Source organism: Pristiophorus japonicus, chromosome 3 (assembly GCF_044704955.1).
Source record: "Pristiophorus japonicus isolate sPriJap1 chromosome 3, sPriJap1.hap1, whole genome shotgun sequence".
Lineage (NCBI taxonomy): Eukaryota > Metazoa > Chordata > Chondrichthyes > Pristiophoridae > Pristiophorus > Pristiophorus japonicus.
This window is the reverse complement of record NC_091979.1, coordinates 122,836,778-122,857,475: the sequence shown is the minus strand read 5'-3', so window position 1 is coordinate 122,857,475 and position 20,698 is coordinate 122,836,778. Positions and strand designations below refer to the sequence as shown.

General features: G+C 45.2%; 1 protein-coding gene across 7 annotated transcripts in view; it reads right to left on the bottom strand.

The window, feature by feature from the left end:
* osbpl6 (oxysterol binding protein-like 6) overlaps window positions 1-20,698 on the bottom strand; it is a 284,725-nt gene that overhangs the window by 73,394 nt on the left and 190,633 nt on the right. For all 7 annotated transcript variants that reach the window (XM_070875778.1, XM_070875776.1, XM_070875782.1 and 4 more), the window contains 4 exons: window positions 19,416-19,553; window positions 11,350-11,437; window positions 5,184-5,437; window positions 4,011-4,148 (listed from right to left, as the gene is read on the bottom strand). In XM_070875778.1, the coding sequence (XP_070731879.1) occupies window positions 4,011-4,148; window positions 5,184-5,437; window positions 11,350-11,437; window positions 19,416-19,553 (618 nt within the window). The remainder of the gene's footprint in view (window positions 1-4,010; window positions 4,149-5,183; window positions 5,438-11,349; window positions 11,438-19,415; window positions 19,554-20,698) is intronic.

Here is a 20,698-nt window from a genome sequence, read left to right as displayed (position 1 = left end):
GCATCTGCCATGCATTTGTCCGCTCACCTAACCTGTCCAAGTCACCCTGCAATCTCTTAGCATCCTCCTCGCAGCTGACATTGCCATCCAGCTTAGTGTCATCTGCAAACTTGGAGATATTGCACTCAATTCCTTCATCTAAATCATTGACGTATATTGTAAATAGCTGGGGTCCCAGCACTGAGCCCTGCGGCACCCCACTAGTCACTGCCTGCCATTCTGAAAAGGATCCGTTTATCCCGACTCTCTGCTTCCCGTCTGCCAACCAGTTCCCTATGCACGTCAATACATTACCCCCAATACCACGTGCTTTAATTTTGCATACCAATCTCTTGGGTGGGACCTTGTCAAAAGCCTTTTGAAAGTTCAAATACACCACATCCACTGGTTCTCCCTTGTCCACTCTACTCGTTAAACCCACAAAAAATCCTGGCAGCTTTGTCAAGCATGATTTCCCTTTCATAAATCCATGGTGACTTGGACCGATCCTGTCACAGCTTTCCAAATGCATTGCTATTTCATCCTTAATAATTGATTCCAACATTTTCCCCACAACTGATGTCAGGCTAACCGGTCTATAATTCCCCGTTTTCTCTCTCCCTCCTTTCTTAAAAAGTGGTGTTACATTAGCTACCCTCCAGTCCAGAGGAACTGATCCAGAGTCGCTAGACTGCTGGAAAATGATCACCAATGCATCCACTGTTTCTAGGGCCACTTCCTTAAGTACTCTGGGATGCAGACTATCAGGCCCTGGGGATTTATCGGCCTTCAATCCCATCAATTTCCCTAACACAATTTCCTGACTAATAAGGATTTCCTTCAGTTCCTCCTTCTTACTATACCCTCTGTCCTCTAGTATTTCCAGAGGTTATTTGTATCTTCCTTCGTGAAGACAGAACCAAAGTATTTATTCAATTGGTCTGCCATTTCTTTGTTCCTCATTATAAATTCACCTGATTCTGACTGCAAGGGACCTACGTTTGTCTTCACTAATCTTTTTCTCTTCACATATATATAGAAGCTTGTGCAGTCAGTTTTTATGTTCCCAGCAAGCTTCCCCTCATACTCTATTTTCCCCCTCCTAATTAAACCCTTTGTCCTCCTCTGCTGAATTCTAAATTTCTCCCAGTCCTCAGGTTTGCTGCTTTTTCTGGCCAATTGATATGCCTCTTCCTTGGATTTAACACTATCCTTAATTTCCCTTGTTAGCCACAGTTGAGCCACCTTCCCCTTTTTATTTTTACTCCAGACCGGGATGTACAATTGTTGAAGTTCATCCATGTGATCTTTAAATGTTTGCCATTGCCTATCCACCGTCAACCCTTTAAGTATGATTTGTAGGTCTATTCTAGCCAATTCAAGTCTCATACCATCGAATTTACCTTTCCCCAAGTTAAGGACCCTAGTCTCTGAATTAACAGTGTCATTCTCCGTCTTAATAAACAATTCTACCATATTATGGTCACTCTTTCCCAAGGGGCCTCACACAACAAGATTGCTAATTAGTCCTTTCTCATTACACATCACCCAGTCTAGGATGGCCAGCCCTCTAAGTTGGTTCCTCACCATATCGGTCTAGAAAACCATCCCTAATACACTCCAGGAAATCCTCCTCCACCGTATTGCTACCAATTTGGTTACCCCAATCTATATGTAGATTGAAGTCGCCCATGATAACTGCTGTACCCTTATTGCATGCATCCCTAATTTCTTGTTTGATGCTGTCCCCAACCTCACTACTACTGTTTGGTGATCTGTACACAACTCCCACTAGTGTTTTCTGCCCTTTGGTATTCCGCAGCTCTACTGTACAGATTCCACATCATCCACGCTAATGTCCTTCCTTACTATTGCGTTAATTTCCTCTTTAACGAGCAATGCTACCCCACTTCCTTTTCCTTTCTGTCTATCCTTCCTGAATGTTGAATACCCCTGGATGTTGAGTTCCTAGCCTTGTTCACCCTGGAGCCATGTCTCCATAATGCCAATTATATCATATTTGTTAATAGCTGCCTGCGCAGGTAATTCGTCCACCTTATTCCGAATACTCCTCGCATTGAGGCACAGAGCCTTCAGGCTTGTCTTTTTAACAATGGTGGTAGGCATTCAGGCATTTAGCAGGAAGAAGCAGCTCTCAAATATCTCCAATCACAACCTTGCAGGAGCTCAGAATGAGTGCAAGAGACAAGTTTAAAGTATTGAAGTATCTTCAGCTGAGTGGCGTGAAAAATCCTATTTTGCCTCATCTGAAGGTTTCCACCATTATAGATGCCAATCCAATTCACTCCGCAGCCATTAAAAGCGGTTGAGTGCACTGGACACAGCGAGGCTATGAACCCTGATAACATCCTGGCTGTGGTGCTGAAGATCTGTCCCCTTTAACTAGTCGTTTCCCTAGCCAAGGCATCCACTGCAGCTATGACAGTGGCATCTATCTAACAACATGCACATTTTCTATGTATGTCCTATCCACAAAAGACAGAATAAATCTAACCCAATCAGCCTCCTCCCAAAGATCAGCAAAATTATGGAAGTAGTAATCAATAGTGCCATCACGCAACCCCAATCACAATAATTTTCTCACTGACCCCCAGTTTGATTCTGTCAGAACCACTCAACTTCTAACTTTGTCACAACCTTGATCCAGACAAGGACACAAGACTAAATACTAGAGGAGAGAGGTGGCAGTAGCTGCCATTTACATCGAGACAGCATTCAACCAAATCTGGCCGGCCTTGGGCCTCCGGTTTGGTTGCTTATGCAGCGCCGATTTTGTGTCCTAGGACAGGACCAGATAAATTTCTACCCCAATATGCTTAATCCTTTGAGTCGAACAATACAAAAACTTATCTATGTACCATCAATGTATTGGAAGATGATATTTTTCAACAGAGATTATTTATATTTTATTCATGGTCCCTTTACATTTCTTAGAATTTTGAGATATTCAACGTTAGATCAGTGGAGACAGTTCGGAGTTATATTTCTTCACTTTTATTGTGTAATTGGTAAGTTATTTATGATGTGGAATAGCTGAGAATTAAAAAAATGTTGACTCGCCAAGGCGAGTGGGGGGTCGGGCCGAGACAGGGAGAGGTCGGGCCGAGGCGAGGTCAGATGGCCGGAGGTCAGGCCGAGGCGGGGAGGAGGCAGGACGGCCAGAGGCGGGGGGGGGGGGCAGGCTGAGGCGGGGCGGCCAGACTGAGGCAGGGCAGGGGGGAGGCCAGAGGTCATAAGAACATAAGAAATAGGAACAGGAGTAGGCCATACGGCCCCTCGAGCCTGCTCCACCATTGAATAAGATCATGGCTGATCTGATCATGGACTCAGCTCCACTTCCACGCCCGCTCCCCATAACTCCTTATCGTTTAAGAAACAGTCTATTTCTGTCTTAAATTTATTCAATGTCCCAGTTTCCACAGCTCTCTGAGGCAGCGAATTCCACAGATTAACAATCCTCTGAGAGAAGAAATTTCTCCTCATCTCAGTTTTAAATGGGCGGCCCCTTATTCTAAGATCATGCCCTCAATAGTTCTAGTCTCCCCTATCAGTGGAACATCCTCTCTGCATCCATCTTGTCAAGCCCCCTCATAATCTTATACGTTTCAATAAGATCACCTCATTCTTCTGAGCGCCGAGGCGAGGGGGAAGGCCAGAGGTCAGGCTGAGGCAGGGGTGCTGGGCGGCCGGAGGTCGGGCCGAGGTAAGGTTGGGCCGAGGTGGATGCAAGGCCAGGCGGCCGGAGGTCAGGCCGAGACGGGGGTAGATCAAGCCGAGGTGAGGTCGGGCCGAGACCGGGGGTGGGGGAGGTGGGAGGTCGGGCCGAGATGGTTGGGGGGGGTGGGGCGCGGGGGAGGCGAGTTCGGGCCAACGTGGGGGGAGTCCAGATTTCGGAACATTTTCTGGTTTCCGGGTGACCCTGCCACGGATTGGCACGTTGTCCAGATTATGGAACATTCCGGATTCTGGACATTTTACCTGTATAGCGAAGATTAGGATGTGAATCATACCTGCTCTGCAAAAAACCTGAATCCCTTGTCTTCTCGAATACATTCATAGGTCTCTCCAAGCACAGGATTAAAGGGCTTAAATGTAGCTCTGTAATATGTTGTAGCATATCCTGAAACTGCAAATGCAGCAATCATAACCTGGAAATTTAGGACAGAATGAAGATGGAAATATATAAAGTTGTAAAAAATTAAAACACAATACACAAATATTCAGAATCTGTATTTATCATAACTTCAGTTATATTATTTCAGTCTACTTTTTTTATAGCAAAGTTATGCAGGTCAAATAACCCATTATTGTGCAAAATATAAAGAAAACATTCAGGGCTAGAAATTTGTATTTTGGTGATGACGTTATTTTTTCGCCAGAAATACCGCGATTACTCCGCTAATTTTTTAAGGCCTAAGTTTTGTGTAAAAATGCACCCAGCGGTAAAAATCGCCTTGCACGAGGATTCGCGGCGGAAACAGTGATCCTCGCCAATTTTAGTCCAAAGCTGATTATCACAGAGACAGAGGCCTTGGGAGGGGGAAAACACCCAAAAAAATTCACAAAACAGTCACAAAATCTTTACATACTAAATCGCTGAAAAAGAATGAAAAAATAATAACTTTAACTTACCTTTTTTGCAGGTCTTCATACTTACCGCTTTTCCAAGGGCTGCAATGCAGGTTTCTCCCCAGCATTTTTTTTCATGCAGAATACGGGTCAATGTTGAGACAAATTTTAGGCGAAAGCGCTTTTTCCAGTCTTGCACGCCATCGGTCCACTCCCCAGCAGTATTTAAAAACCGGCGCGCAAGTCTTCTACGAATTTACCAATTTGCCGTTTTCCGAACCGGGTGCAAGGTTGGGGAATTTCCAGCCCTCAAGATTTTAGTTTAGTAGAAAGAAAATATTGAGTTTACTTTTCCAAATTGGATTTTAGTCAATTGTATTTTAATTTACAATATCAGTATTTGTCTTGTAAGTATGCAAGTTCAATGTAGCAATAGTAACATGACAATCTCCATTTTAATACTGGCAGCAACATTACTCAACGTCAAATCCTGAGCTTTACAAGGATTACTTTATTTTTTAAAGAGTAGGAATGGGTTAAAGTAAATAGTAAAATGCTTAAACAAACAATGACATTCAACTACAAAATAAAAGCACTAATCCGTTCTAAATTACCATTCGGTCATATGGGTCATCTGTTTCAGCAGCCTTGTCTAACAATTCAGAATATTCCAATTCTTCACAAAGATGCTGCAGAGTATTGAGGGGTTCATTCAGCTCAACTGGCATGGAGACCTTGGATAGGTCTTTTCCAATATTATTTCTCAGAATGTTCCACAGATTGATGCTACTGGTATCAGGTGATGGTGCCGGGAGACATGTACGTCTACCATTTCGAAATGCACCGCCAATGAGTTCTCCGTTAGATACTGTAACAACATAAATTAATCAGACACATATTTAAAATATAATTCTTAGAAACTAGTTCAAAACATTAACTAGCACTTTCGGAATGTTATGGATATTTAACTTTTAGTCATTGGGCTTGCTAGAAATAAGGTAGCAAAATAAAACACACATCAGTAACCTTTATCAACCGCTCTGAAGGAGAGTTATTGAAATTCATACCTACCAGCTTAATTAACAGTTAATATGCTCGTAGGATTTCCTCTTGTATATAAAAATAATTTTTAGAATGGTTGTAACCATAGAAACCATTTTGCTGCATTACCAATGGTCATAGTATTCCATGACAATTAAATATTATTAGCTGGAATACTGTTTCATTGCACAATTGTTCATTATCACCCATAATTTATATATTGAAAAGTATTATTGAAGGGGGTGGGAAGCTTAAGTAATTATATTTTAAAATTCAGTTGTATGTTGCTGCACTTTGAGATGTCACTGCTGTATTAGACATTAAAATTAATCTCAAGTAGGAATGACGCTCATTAAATTTGAACTCCCCTTCCCATTGGCTCAGTTGGCAGGTAATCATAAATTGTGACAAAGCTATACTGAGCCATACAACACAGGAATTTCTGAGTAAAGGGGATTGGATCTCCTCCATCTCTACACCCCACTACCCAGCATTCTCCAACTCAGTCCCTCCTCGTCCCTTCTTTGCAGTATCTTTTCCATCCCTCCCCCAACCTGATTTGCTCCAGGAAATCCACATCTCTTCCCTTGACTGATTTTGACAAAGCTCCCAACTAAGCAACTTCCTCTTCTCAGCCCCCAAATATCTTGCATTGCCAAGTTGTCCCTATCGTGTCAGCATCCCAATCTCCTTTAAAATGGACATCACCTCTTTTTTAAAAGCTTAATCTCAGCTGCTCTATTCTCTCAAACAAACACCCTGAGACATGCACTGTCTTTCCAATGTCCTTGAAGACATCAACATTACTGACCTCTGTGGTTACCTATCCCACCAATCCCTTTTCGAGTCTCTCCTATCTTAATTCTGACTCACCTACAGCATCGAGACCGCCCTGGTCAAATTAACCAAGGTGACAAAGTGTGATGATGTTAATCACTCCATTTTCTTCCACTCCCTCTGTTCCGTAGTTCATCCTCAGGACAGTGCTATCCACTTTGTTCCTATCTGTCCTAAGCCAGTCTTTGGATCTTCTTTAGGGGTTTCCCCTGAGCCCGCATGATTACCTGCTAGTCCTAGGGTTCCATTATCTGTCCCTCCTTATTTTCCATCTGTATGACACTCAACACTATAAGTACATTGCCAACTTTCACGAATAGACCACTCACCACTACAGATTCCAATGAGATTTCTGTTATGACTACATGCAGGACAGTATTGGAAAAAAAAATTTTTTCAGATCAATGTCAGCAATACCAAAACTGTCCTTTTTCGTTCATCTAGCACGTGTATGTCTTTGTCTTCAGCTCCAATCATTTCCCCAGCTTCCCACTCAGACTAAACTAGGTGGTGCATGTTGCTTGATCCTTAGCTGACTTCTTAATTCACGTCTCGTCAATTTTCCACTTCCAGAAAATTGCCTGCTTATACCCCTAGCTCGCTCCCTCTACTGTCAAAATCCAAATCCATGTCTTCTTCACCGCTCAGATTGATGTAATTGGCCTATTCTTTTATCCCTTCATAAATCTGTTAATCAAGAACTCTGCAGCTCAAGTTCTCCTTTATCCCCATTCTTGGTCACTGGCTCCCTGACCCAGTACATCAACTTCAAAGTCCTCATTTACAAATCCTTTCAGTGTGTGACGTCACTCCGTCCAAGCAAATTTTTCCAATTGTATATTCCATTCAATAAAATTCCACATAAGAGACTGTTAGCTAAAGTGATAGCTCATGGAATTCAAGGCTAATTACTGACCTGGTTAAGCGGTAGAAGACAGAGTAGGGATAATGGGTACATACTCGAATTGGAAGGAAGTGACTAATGTCCCACAAGGATCTGTGCTGGAATCTCAACTATTCATTATATTTATTAATGATTGGATAACACAATAGATAAGCCATATATGCAAAGTTGCCAATGAAGCAAAGATTGGTAGCATAGTAAGTAGCGCAGACATGAGCATAAAATTACAAAGAGACATTGATAGATTGAGTGAGTAGGCAAAACTGCAGCAAATGGATTTCAACACAGGCACGTGCAAGGTCATAAATTTTGTATCAAGAAAGGATAAGCCCTAGTATTTTTAAATGGTAAAATGCTAGGAGGTCCAAAGAGATTTAGGGATCCATGTACACAGATCACTAAAATGAGGTCGTCATGTATAAAAATTCTGATGGAATGTTAACCTTTATAACTAGAGAGCTAGAATATAAAAGGAGGCTTTGCTACATCTATATAAAGCCCTGGTTAGACCACATCTGGAGAACTATGTACAGTTCTAGGCACTGCACCGTAGAAAGGATATATTAGCCTTGGAAAGAGTGCAGTGCAGATTATCCAGAATGTTACCAGGGCTCCAAGGGTTACATTTGAGAGATTACATTAACTCAGCTTATGTTCCCTGGAATACAGAAGATTAAAGAGTGATTTGATTGAGTTTGTTAGGATTTTGAAAGAAATTGAAGGGACAAATAAAAATAAACTTTTTCTGCTGATGGGGTGTCTAGGACAAGGGGACATAGCTTTAATATCAGAGCCAGGACATTCAGGAGAGATGTTAGAATACACTTCTTCACGCAAAGCGTGGTAAAAGTGTGGGACTCTCTCCCACAAAAGGCAGTAGATGCTAGTTCAATTAATAATTTTAAATCTGAGATCGATGGATTTTTGCTAGCCAAAGGTATTAAAGGACATGGAGCCAAGTGGGTGGTTGGAGTTAGGATACAGATCACCCATTATCTCATGAAATGGCAAAGACTTGAAGGGTTAAATGGACTATTCTTGTTCCTATGTTCCATACACTCTCCACTCTAGGTTCCGCTATCCCACTGCTTTACTCCATTGTAGGAGCCCATTCTTTCAGCTACTATACTGATGACCTTTCGAACTCCCTCCCAAAACTACTTGCTCTTGCTAACTATCGCTTTTTTAAAGGCTCCTTAAATAAAAATCTTGCTAACCATGCTTTTTGAATCCCCCTTTCACCTTTCTCATCTTGCTGTTCACCTCCTCCCACTGTAAAGCTCTCTGTTTTTCTTCATGAGGAGCACTATACAAATATACGTTGTTGTTGTCGTTGTTTGTAGTAAAAGTGTCCATTTAAACTACACTGCTGAACACAGACTCCCTCACACTCAGATTCTTTTCAACCCAGAATTGTAAATTAATTAACTGTGTAGGAAGAAACCAACAGAGTTAAAGGCTTGTGATTATCATGAATGTTGCAACATGGTTTATGGACAGGGAAAAGAGATGACTAAATCATAAAACCAGCTGAGTATTGTGATCTGCCTGAGGTCTCTTATTTCAGGAGATAAGGATATACTGACAACGAATGTGATGTGATAGTTGAATGATGCCCAATAACTCAACAGGATAATTTTCTGTAATTAAGGGTAATGAGTCACTCTGTAATACCTTTCCACAGCAGTACACAATTATCTTCCAATGCTTGAAATGTATTTAGCTGGGGAGATTATCATGTAGTGAAATAAGGACTGATGTAGTTAATCAAGTATTAATTCACTGCCCTGCTCTCTATGCCTTTCTAAACTCCATCTCCTCCATCTTTCCGTTGGTTCATTCTAGAGTGCAGAGAATGACACAGTTCGGATTGATTAAGCGGCTGCTGCTTTTCCAGCTTAAATTCTAATGAAGGCAGGGTGTGCTATTTCCCTTAATATTCAATTAAATAAACCCCAATCACTTCAGTTTAAATGGTGTCCAGTCATGAGAACCTGCTATCACATCTGCCATGACTGCAGAAAAAAGTAAACTAAACTGAAAATTAGAAAAAAAAAGTTCAATGAATTCAAACAGAATATTGGGGGCGAAAATGCCCTGCGTCCCAATTGGGGGTAGTAATAAGCTGGGGCCAGGACTTTCCGCGCCCGACGCTAAAATCCCCTCTCCGCTACTGAATTTAGCTCACCACCCCTCAAACAAAGCGGAGCGCAATCTCGAGACGCCAGTTCCTTTGGGGGCGGTTCCCGGGGCACAACTGGGTTGGTGAGTCAAGCGGTACGCGGATGCTCCACATAGCGCTGACGTGCTTCAATGCCCGTCCCCTTCACTTAAAGGGAAGGGCCGCTGCACACACTGCAAGGCCTCCAATTGCCTCCTCTAGGCCACCAGGGCAGCGTGGGACCGGCACCCAAAATCGAGTGCCAGGCTGCATGGTAGGGCACTAACTGTGGGGCAGGGCACGATGCTGCCGTGCCAGCGGCTCCGCTACCTCCCGGACCACGGTAGGACCGCCATCCTGGAGGCAACCAGAGAGTCGGCAATCCAAAAAAGATGGCAGTGCAGGGCACTGTCAACCTCCCTTTTAAGTAGCGTCCCGAGAACGGATGTCGACCAGCTTCGCTACACGCGACTCACCAGTGTAGCAATTACCCCTGCAGGGCGGTAAGGGGTCGGCGCACACGGTGATGATGTCATCGGCAGTTGCGTGGCAGCCTGGGGTTCTAACTGTGGGGCAGGGCACGGTGCTGCCGTGGTCAGCGGCTCCGCAACCTCCCGGACAATTTCCCAGGAGCCGGTAGCGCCCCCCCACCCGCTTCCCCCGGGCGGAGGCGCTAATGGGCCTCTAAAAAAAGGGGCAATTTTATCCCCATTAATTTTAAACAATAACAAGCATCAGAGAGTATTTCAGGAATATAACAAGTGTTGGGGCTAGTGAACATTGATAAATGCAGTTTATGATATCTTCTGAACTTATGTTGTATAACTCTTTCTAATATATTTTAGTCATGTATTATTCTTATACCTGGCAGTGAGCTATAATTTACAAAGTAATGAAAGGCATCTATGGTATTTGCCTAAACTACTCCTTGTGGTAGCGAGCTCCACATTCTAACCATTCTCTGGGTAAAGAAGTTTCTCCTGAATTCCCTATTGGATTTTTAGTAACAATCTTATATTTATAGGTCCTAGTTCTGGTCTCGCCCGCATGTGGAAACATCTTCTCTACATCTAGCTGATCAAACCCCTTCATAATCTTGAAGACCTTCATCAGGTCATCCCTAAGTCTTCTCATTTCTAGAGAAAAGAGCCCCAGCCTGTTCAATCGTTCTCGATAGGTATAATCTTTCAGTTCTGAAATCATTCTCGTAATTTTTTTTACACCTTCTCTACTGCCTCTATATCCTTTTTATAATATGGAGACCAGAACTGTTCACCGTACTCCAAGTGTGTTCCAACCAAGGTTCTATAAAGGCTTAACATAATATCTATGCTGTTCAATTCTATCTCTCTAGAAATGACCTTATTCATCTGCGTCGCTACTTTTAGTGATCTGTGTATTTGTATCCCCAGATTCTTTTACCCTATTTAGACATTTATTTTCTAAAGAATACTTGGCCTCCTTATTCTTTCTACCAAAATGTACCACCTCACACTTATCGATATTGAAGTTCATTTGCCAATTATCATAGAATGGTTACAGCACGGGAGGCCATTCGGCCCGTCAAGTCCCTGCCGGCTCTCTGCAAGAGCACCTCAAGCTAGTCCCACTCCCCTAGCCATTCTGCAAGTTTATTAATGTTTTCCTGTATTTTGTCACAGTCCTCCTCCATATGAACTGCATTTCCTAATTTGGTGTCATCCGCAAATTTTGAGAATGTTCTTCCGATTCCCGAGTCCAAATCTTATATGTAAATGGTGAACAGTGGTCTCATTTGCATGTATATATCTTTTTAATTCCATCGTCACTGAATGATAATGTAAGGTTTTGTTCATACATCGTCGAGAAGTATTCTCTGCAACGCTGGCATTGTCTTCTGAAATATTGTCACTGACATCACTAACATATGATTCATCATCTGATCCCTAAGAGTTAGAAAGGGAAGCATTAGGTTTGTTGTTAAAGAAAACAAAATTATTGTTACAGAAAACAAAATTATTGTTACATCCTGGCTCCAACATCTTAACTACAACTGTGAGAAAAGTAGGGGCATAGTTCAATTTTCACTGTGGCTTGCTGACACACTGAAGAAAGTTCGAGACCGATTTTTGCGCCTCGGGCAGTGCACTCCAGGTTTGCAGTGCCTGTCGACATTACACACCTGGAGTGCACTGCCCCTGTCCAGACCTAGAAGAGCCACTACTAATATATTAAAAATGCTCTAGTAATATATTAAAAAACGTCCATCAGTGGATGGTATGGCACACTCTGTTAATGGGGTAAAACAATCATAAAAGGTGGAGTGCTGATGTTTTAATCTGAAACTGATCAACACATACCAATCTGCAAAGTTTCCTGATGAAGCCTAGAAATTGAATTGTGTAGTGCACGTTGTTTGGGTGCTACGGATGCTGTTTTTGTTCGATAGGGGCGCCTGAGCAGCCCGCGCACAATTCTGGCGTCAGCACTGGGAGCGTGGGCCGGTAGCATGTCGAGTAGGCAGATTGTGACTTCGATCAGCATTCAATGCTAAGTTGACGTCAGCGCTGCCATTTCCGTCCTAAAAGCTGGAAGTAACACTGTGTGTTCAACCTCGCACAGCTGAACATGCTTTCAGTAGCTGCAAAGACCCCCTACCGGTGATATTTAAAGGGATTAACGACCACTCTCAGATCAGTTGCTGATTATTTCTACAGGCTCTGAGTTTGTGGAAGTGATTGCAGCTTCGCAGAGTTGTTTAAAGTTGGTGAAGTGACAGCGAGTGGTGCTGCAAGTGGAGAAGGTCTTATTCTGACTTCAAGGGTTCTGGTCAGACCACTTGCTCCTAGTCATGGGGGCTCTAATTGTCATCCCCCTTGGCCTGCAGCATGACAGATGGATGGAACAGAGGCAGCAAAGAAGAGGACAAGCTGCTCGCAGAGTGTGAGGCTTCTGTGCATTATGAAGTAGTTGCTCAGAGAGCTCTACCACCTCTTGCAACCAGACCTGCAGCCTCACCAGAGCAAGACAACGCTACCAGTGGCTGTGAAGGTGGCCGTGGCTCTGAATTTCTTTGCGTTGAAATCCTTCCAGGCTTGAGCAGGTGACATCTGTAACATCTCTCAGTTCACCGTCCACTGCTGCATAAGAGAAGTGACAGAAGCTCTTTATCCCAAGAGAGGGGACTTCATTGTCTTCTCTCTGACCAGAGAGAAGCAGATGGAAGGTACACATGGCTTTGACAGGATAGCAAGTATCCCCATGGTGCAGGGCACCATCAACTGCACGCATGTGGCTTTGTGGGCACCGCATCTAACTGCTGAGATATAGCGCAACTGCAAAGATTATCACTCGCTGAATGTGCAGTTGGTGTGCGACCATGCGCAGCACATTATGATGGTGAATGCCTAGTATTCTGGCAGCAGTCGAGATGTTTTTATTCTGCGCCAGTCCGCTGTTCCCTCAGTCTTTGAGCCACTAAGACTCCAGAGGATGGCTACTGGGCAGCAAGGGCAATCCGCTGACCACCTGGCTCATGGTTCCGCTCCACAACCCAACCACACGTGGGCAGCAGGGCTACAATGAGAGCCATGCTGCCACATGGAATCTGATGGAGCAGACCATTGGCATCCTTAAGTAATGCTTCCACTGCCTGGACCACTCTGACCATTGCTGTGTCCTCTTGGCCACAATGCTGAAATAAAAACCACCAGAAAAGACACATTCCAATCCAACTTTATCCATCAATCCATTCAATATAACCTAACAAAGTCAACTAATCACCTTGTGCATTTCCTTAGTGCCTGACGGGATTGGACAGGTTGGATGCAGGAAGAATGTTTCCGATGTTGGGGAAGTCCAGAATCAGGGATCACAGTCTAAGGATAAGGGTTAAGCCATTTAGGACCCAGATGAGGAGAAACTTCTTCACTCAGAGAATTGTGAACCTGTGGAATTCTCTACCGCAGAAAGTTGTTGAATCCAGTTCGTTAGATATATTCAAAAAAGAGTTAGATGTGGCCCTTACAGCTAAAGGGGTCAAGGGGTATGGAGAGAAGACAGGAATGGGGTACTGAGGTGAATGATCAGCCATGATCATATTGAATGGTGGTGCAGGCTCGAAGGGCCGAATGGCCTACTCCTGCACCTATTTTCTATATTTCCAGGTTTCTGACTTCCATGTGCTTTTGCTTGTCCTAGTGCTCCAAGAAGTGCTACCCCAGTGGCTGCAGCATGGCTGGTGTAAGGCTGCTGACTTTTAGTGGGCGAGACGGATGATGACCTTGCAGGACAATCTCGAACATCTCTAGGCCTAGAAGGCATGGCTGCGGACTGCACCACCTCGGCATGGGCGGCAACAGTCTGGCCTGGCTGACTGACAGCCAACAGCAAGGGCACTGGCGGAGTGGCAGTGGTGGGAGGATGAATGCTGTTGTCCTGAGAGCGCACAGCAGGTTCGACCTCGACGGAACCACTGCCACTCCCCCAGGGCGACGCCTCAGCACTCCTAGCCATCTGTTGTTGTTTGTGCTGCAATGGAAGCTGAGACATCTGCCATCAGGCGCTGCATGATGGTTGGGTCCACAAGTGAGTTTTTGGATCTGCCCACCCCTTCCATGGGCTCAGAGCTCTGCACAAAGCCCTGTGTAAGATTGATGCCAGACTCCTCCATGCTCCTTGAAACGGCACTCAGGCTTTCTGGCAGGCCTGCCAATGCACCAAGCATTTTGTTGTGTATACCTATCAGCATTCTTCTGTAGACCTCCCCATCGAAGTCCTCATCCGAGTCCTCTGCAGCAGAACTCATGTGCGACCTCGCCCTCCGCACTACCCTTTCCATCTACCGTGGCTGCAGCTCACCACATGCATCTTCAAATGCCATATTCCACCAACTGCACCACTAGCCTCTCACACACTGCTCAATGCAATGCAGATGCCTGGTGACTCACAATTGTCAGATCCCACCTCTAAACTACCCTCTAAACTCCATGCAGTGCCAGTATCTGAGCTGGTGGTTGCTCTCTCCTCTCCCTCCTGCCACTGGCTGGGCAGGTTAAATTTCTTGGGAATCTGAAATGAGAAAAGCACAAAGGGAGGATTGTGGTGAGGTGGGAGGGGGGGGGGGCAGTATGCTGGAAGAGATTGTGGGAGGAGGGGGAAGTGGGATGTGAGGAGGAGGATTACGTATAAGGATCTTGTACTGCTGGCATCTTATATTTTTTCAGCTCCGCCACTGGCTCAGCTATGCTCCTGCCAAGAATGGCCAGCACCGTCTCTGCCAAGGGGGTGAGGTGATGCAGGCGAGCCTCTACCCCGCCGGTCAGGTTCTGCTGGCGCTGGCTGTGAGCTATCTTATCCTGCAAGGGAAAGAGTGTTGTTATGTATGTATGTAGACCTTACCCAAATGTAAGACTTGCCACTAGGGGGCACACCTGTGGGAGACCTCAGGGTCACCTGTGCACCCTGGGGCAAGCAGGTATAAAAGATGCTTCCCCACTCTAGAGTCTGAATAAAGTGACCAAGGTGAACAGTTTGAGCTCGCGATATAGTCCTGTGGATTTATTCTGAACATAACAAATTGGTGACGAGTAACGCGGTAATGGCTGCCGTTGATATTCCTGAGAGATTTGTTGAGGGTGATGACTGGGAAGCCTTCATTGAGCGCCTCGACCAGTACTTCGTGGCCAACGAATTGGACAAGACTGAGATGGCGGCCAAGTGCAGGGCGATTCTCCTCACCATTTGTGGGTCATCGGTATATGGCCTCCTAAAAAATTTGCTGGCACCGGTTAAAATAATGAACAAATCTTACGCAGAGCTGTGTACGCTGGCTAAAGAACATCTCAAGCCAAAGGAGAGCATCTTGATGGCCAGGTGCGGCTTTTACACGCACCGTCGCTCCGAGGGCCAGAACGTGGCGAGTTTTGTTGCCGACCTAAAACGCCTTGCGGGACAGTGCGACTTTGCAGGATCCTTGGGGGAAATGTTGCGGGACTTTTTCGTGCTCGGAATTGGCCACGAGGTCATCCTTCGCAAACTGCTGTCTGCCGAATCTCTAGATCTGAGCAAGGCCATCACGATAGCCCAAGCCTTCATATCCACGAGCGATAACACGAAACAGATATCTTCACAGAATCGAAGCTCACCAGCGAGCACAGTGCACAAAATAATGTTTGCAGCAGGCAGAATGGCACAGGGCAGGGCCCACTCAATTGCAGAGGCCAGACCTAGGCCTAGAGTGACTCAGAGTCCACCGTTAGGCGTGAAAGCGTAATCATTAGCACCATGTTGGTGCTGCGGGGGCAGCCATAGAGCTCATCAATGTCGATTCAAGCCCTATGTGTGCAAGGGCTGTGGAACAATGGGGCACCTCCAGCAAATGTGCAAACGATCTCTGACTCATCATGTGGCAGAGTCAGGAGAGGACGACCAATCCAGCGAGGATCACGATGAAGGAGCAGGAGAGGCAACTGAACCTGAGGATAAAGAGAAAGGATATGGAATACACACCTTCACCACCAAAAGCCCTCCGATAATGTTAAAAGTTGAACTTAATGGCACTCCAGTCTCCATGGAACTAGACACGGGGTCAAGTCAATCAGTTATGTGCCAGAAGGCATTCGAGAGGCTGTGGAGTGATGAAGCACAGCGACCCAAGCTGATCCCGATTCAGGCAAAGCTGCGCACCTACACCAAGGAACTGATACCAGTTATTAGTAGTGCAGACATAAGAGTATTCCATGAGGGAGCAGTGCACGATTTACCACTGTGGATTGTTTCAGGTAATGGGCCAACGCTGCTTGGCAGGAGGTGGATGGGGAAGATTCGATGGAACTGGGAAGACCTCTGCAGTACCCACTGTCAGGTATGTAACCTTTATGTAACAACACTGCAATACTGTATATACGTAAGAAATGCACACCTTGACCACAGGGGGTGAACTTGTAGGAGACACTCCTCACCTGGTCATCCAGGTATATAAAGGGAGGTCCCACGCAGGGTCAACACTTCTTGGTCCTGTGAATAAAGGTTCAGGTCATGCAGTGACCTTGTCCATAGAATGTGCCTCGTGTGGATTTGTGGTATTGTGTAAAGACTTTACACCCACCACCCAAAGCTGACGACCTTTTTGCGATAATGGAAGAGGCTTCCAGGTCGACCATGCGGAGTGGGACTCTGGCCAAAATGATCCGAATGCATCTTCCTGACGCCAGAAGCAAAATACCTGAGGAGGAAGATCACGGCAGTCGGCATCACGCGTCCGGACCACGGGACGAGAGAGCGCGTCCAGAACGGAGGAATGTCGCCCAGCAAGGAAGACGACTGGGTTTGGGGCAAAGGTAAAGGAGCGGCCGCAGTGAAGGCCAGGAACCCACTACGCTCAAATAAATTGTGTGCACCATGTAACCCTTGCGAGCGGTCTTTCGCGGCCAATGATGTACCATTGTATGGGGTTGGGGGTACCTTACAGCAAGCCAAAGTAGCGGGCGAATCCCAACCAGTTGTATATGTATCTAACAAAGTATTCGTAGCAAGTGAGATGTGACCGCACGGGGTCGGGAGTGTTGTACAGCAAGCAAAAGTTATGGGCGAGCCCCAAACGATTGAACATGTATCCAATAAATTAAACAAAGCAGCAGCCTGCGTTCACGGGACTAAAGAGACGTACCAAAGAGTGTCCCAATAAGTGTTCGAGTCAGACAAGCTGTTCAGCCCACAAGCTTTGGAGAGCAGAGGCACCATTATTGATGCATTGTTTCAAGAATGGCTAACACTGTCTGTGCACTGTAACATGATCCACCACAGGCCAGGCACAGAGTATGCTCTCAGTTGGCCACCGTTGCCCACCCCCGGGGTGGAAACGGCGCAGCCTGCAGACCCACTCGCTGTCGTGGAAGTGCTAGAAAGCGTGGGGTTAAGCGTACCGGCCCCCCAGCTTAGGACCTGGACCAGCCAGAATCCCAGGTTATCGCCTGCCAAAGGTGAACTGCTAGACGGGATGCGGCAATCTATCCACCAAAGAGACGGTAGACCCATCCCAACGTTGCAAAGCAAGGCAGGGCGGCTACACACAGTCGATGCTCCACGGGGACCGCTAGGCCTCCTGCCACTACCGAAAGTCTCAAGGCCAATGTGGCCAGCCTGGGTTTGCCAGACCTCAGGGTCAGCGCCCAAATGACTAAACCCAGCACCACGCGTGCCATGGTAGACTCCCTACAGACCCGGCTATCCTGGGTGTTACACAATCATCAGTCAGAATCCGCATGCCATCCGCAGAGAATGCACTATAATTGCATGGCCCCTCCACGCGACATCAGAATAAGTGATGTAGACCATGTTCAGGGCCCCAGTTGGGCCGCTAGCACCGCATTAGCCAAGGGGGGGAATGGAGTGTATGCGATGAAAATGGAGCATTTGATTGTGAAACCATGTACCGGGCTAACGAGTGAAGCAGTTGGACCAGACTAAACTGTGAACGACAGATCACCAGGAACCACTGTGAAAGGACCTGGTCCCCAGCGACCCACCAACAGGATCAACTTCGCTGTCAACCACAAGGATAAACCCACCTTGTCAGGACTTCAACCCAGGCGATCGACCCGGGGCACGGGGCGCCAGATCACCTCAACTTGCAAACAACTTGCGCAATAAGACTTTGTGGGGGGTGGGGAGTGATGTTATGTATGTATGTAAACCTTACCCAAATGTAAGACTTGCATCCTGGGGCAAGCAGGTATAAAAGGTGATTCACCATGCTGCTTCCTCACTCTAGAGGCTGAATAAAGTGACCAAGGTCACAACAGTTTGAGCTTGCAATATAGTCCTATGGATTTATTCTGAACATAACAGTTGTGTAATGTGTTTGGGTGACGTGCCTGTCATGGTTGAATAGCTGTCAGTATGTGCAAGCTGTGAGGTGTGAGTGCGAGTCTTACCGAAGTGGCAAGTGTGAGAGTGTGAGGTGATGCTATGAATGTGAGGTATGAGTCGTGTTTGGTAGAGATTGCTGGTAGGGGAGTTATGGGGGACTGGTGCATTGATCAGTGTGTTAGGCTAGTAGTGCAGTTGGTGGAATATGGCATTTGAAGATAAACTCATTGACTGTGACCACTCGTATGAGGTCATTAAACCACTTCCTGTGCTAAGTCCAGGTCCTCGGGGCAACACTGCTGGCATTGACCACATTGGCTATCTGTTCCCATTGAACTTCTGTCTGTTGCATGGAAGGCCTCCTGGCCATGTGTGGAAAGAGGACCTCTCTCCTCGAATTGACCTTCTGCACTAAGGCCTCCAGTGTTGCATTGGAGAACCTTGGTGCATGCTCTCTCCTCTGTTGTGCCATCATTAATGGATTTTTCCCTCTCTTTTCCCCAGCCACTTCAATGATGATATGCAAACCAAATGTAGAGGTGCAGACTCCTCCTAAGTAGCACAGGCTAGCTTTAATTAGTGCTAGCTAAGCCACTCAGCAGCACGTTCAGCGCTGGGCTGAACAGCACAATCATGCTAATCAGCAGACAGCTCAAAGCTTGCGTGCCGCCTGCAGTCCTCCAATGGGCATAGGTTGCTAGCACATCATGATCTCCGTGCCTGTTTCTTGGGGCTAAGAAATTTCTTGGCCTTATTCTCTAACTGACGTTGGACTTTCTTTACTTATAACAATGAGATTTTCTGGCCTTATAGGCATAGGCAAGCTTACACACAACTCCTACTTATCAGGAAAATAGTAGATTGTGCATGGTATAACATTAAAAGAGTTTGGAAGTATTTCATGTCATTTATTATAAACACACACGTTACAATTGATGCAAGCAGTTGGGATTCATAATAAAACCAATACTAATGGCCATCTGTTTAACTTTCACGACACCTCCTCCTCAAAAGATTTTATACTTCAAAATGTTGTAACATTTTCTTTCTTACCTCATTCTCTGAAGAGCTTGCTGATAGAAGCACTTCTTGGGCATCAAAAAATTCTGACACTGATTCAGACATGGAGAGCCTGCTCTCATTACAGACCTGCTGTGACAGTGGGATATTGACATGAATCTTGTCGCTTGGCTGAAAGTTTAAAAAAGTTCAAAATAAAAGTTAAATGCTAAAGATCATTACTTTTCAGCTTGGAAAGCAGTTGAGCTCTTGCATCTAATTTTGATTGCAATTTTGGATCAACACAAACTTGACTGTAACAGCACATATTTTTAATATTCTAATCCTTTTGTGGGTACATTTTGTGTCAAAGCATTACATTTACCAACCTTTTGTGAGGTATAATTATGCTGCAAATTATTTGATAACTGTATTCAACTTAGTCACTAAGCAATAACCAGGCTGCCTTGAGCACAGGGCCTACAGAGTAACACAGCAAATCCAAAAATAACCTGAGAATAGTATCAGCACCAGTTTCAATGATTTAACTGGAAGAGGTTTACTTGTAGGAAGTTCTTCAAAACTGCAAAATATCCTCAAACTAGCATATATCCTTAAGGCTGTGAACATGGTGTTGTATGTTCATGTGCTGGGCAAATTGAACATGGAAGGCAAGAAGTTGAGAGCTCACTGGTAATGATAGTAGGCAGGTGAGAAAAGGAAAGGCAACATTTTCAAAAGTAAAAAGGATATTAGCACAAATCTCCCCACTTGACTTACCTCTGAGGGGTGCAACAGGTAACATTCCTACTGGTGCCTAGATTAGTGGCCCCAGCAACACCAAGTCAGCCATCCACTTCAGGGCTCTATGAAGTAATGCCAGCAAGGAAAGCCACTGCTGTCACCTCCATCTCTGCTGTGGCCATGATCAAGGCCAATAGCATCAAACACCACCACCAGCACCCTAATCAGCCTCACCAAATTACAACACTCATATCAGCTGCACAAGTACAGGATTATCGTATTTAAGTTTTAAGAAAATTGATAGTTACAAGAAAGCTGTAACGTTCTATATAGCTGAAAATGTCTTTTCATGTCTAAGTTCCAAAGCAAAGAGCAGCAGCTTCAGATAGTCGACAAACATCATGTTGAAAACTTGAGATGCCACATCATCAATTCTTTGGCATCTATCTGAGATGCACTCAGCAGATGTGAAATTTGCTTCACCAACATCACAGCCCACCCAGAGTAGATGAGGGACTATCTGGAGCTGTAAAAGAAATGGGTTTCTTGTTGGACCTAAAGTAGGACACTAATGCATTTATTAACGAAGTAAC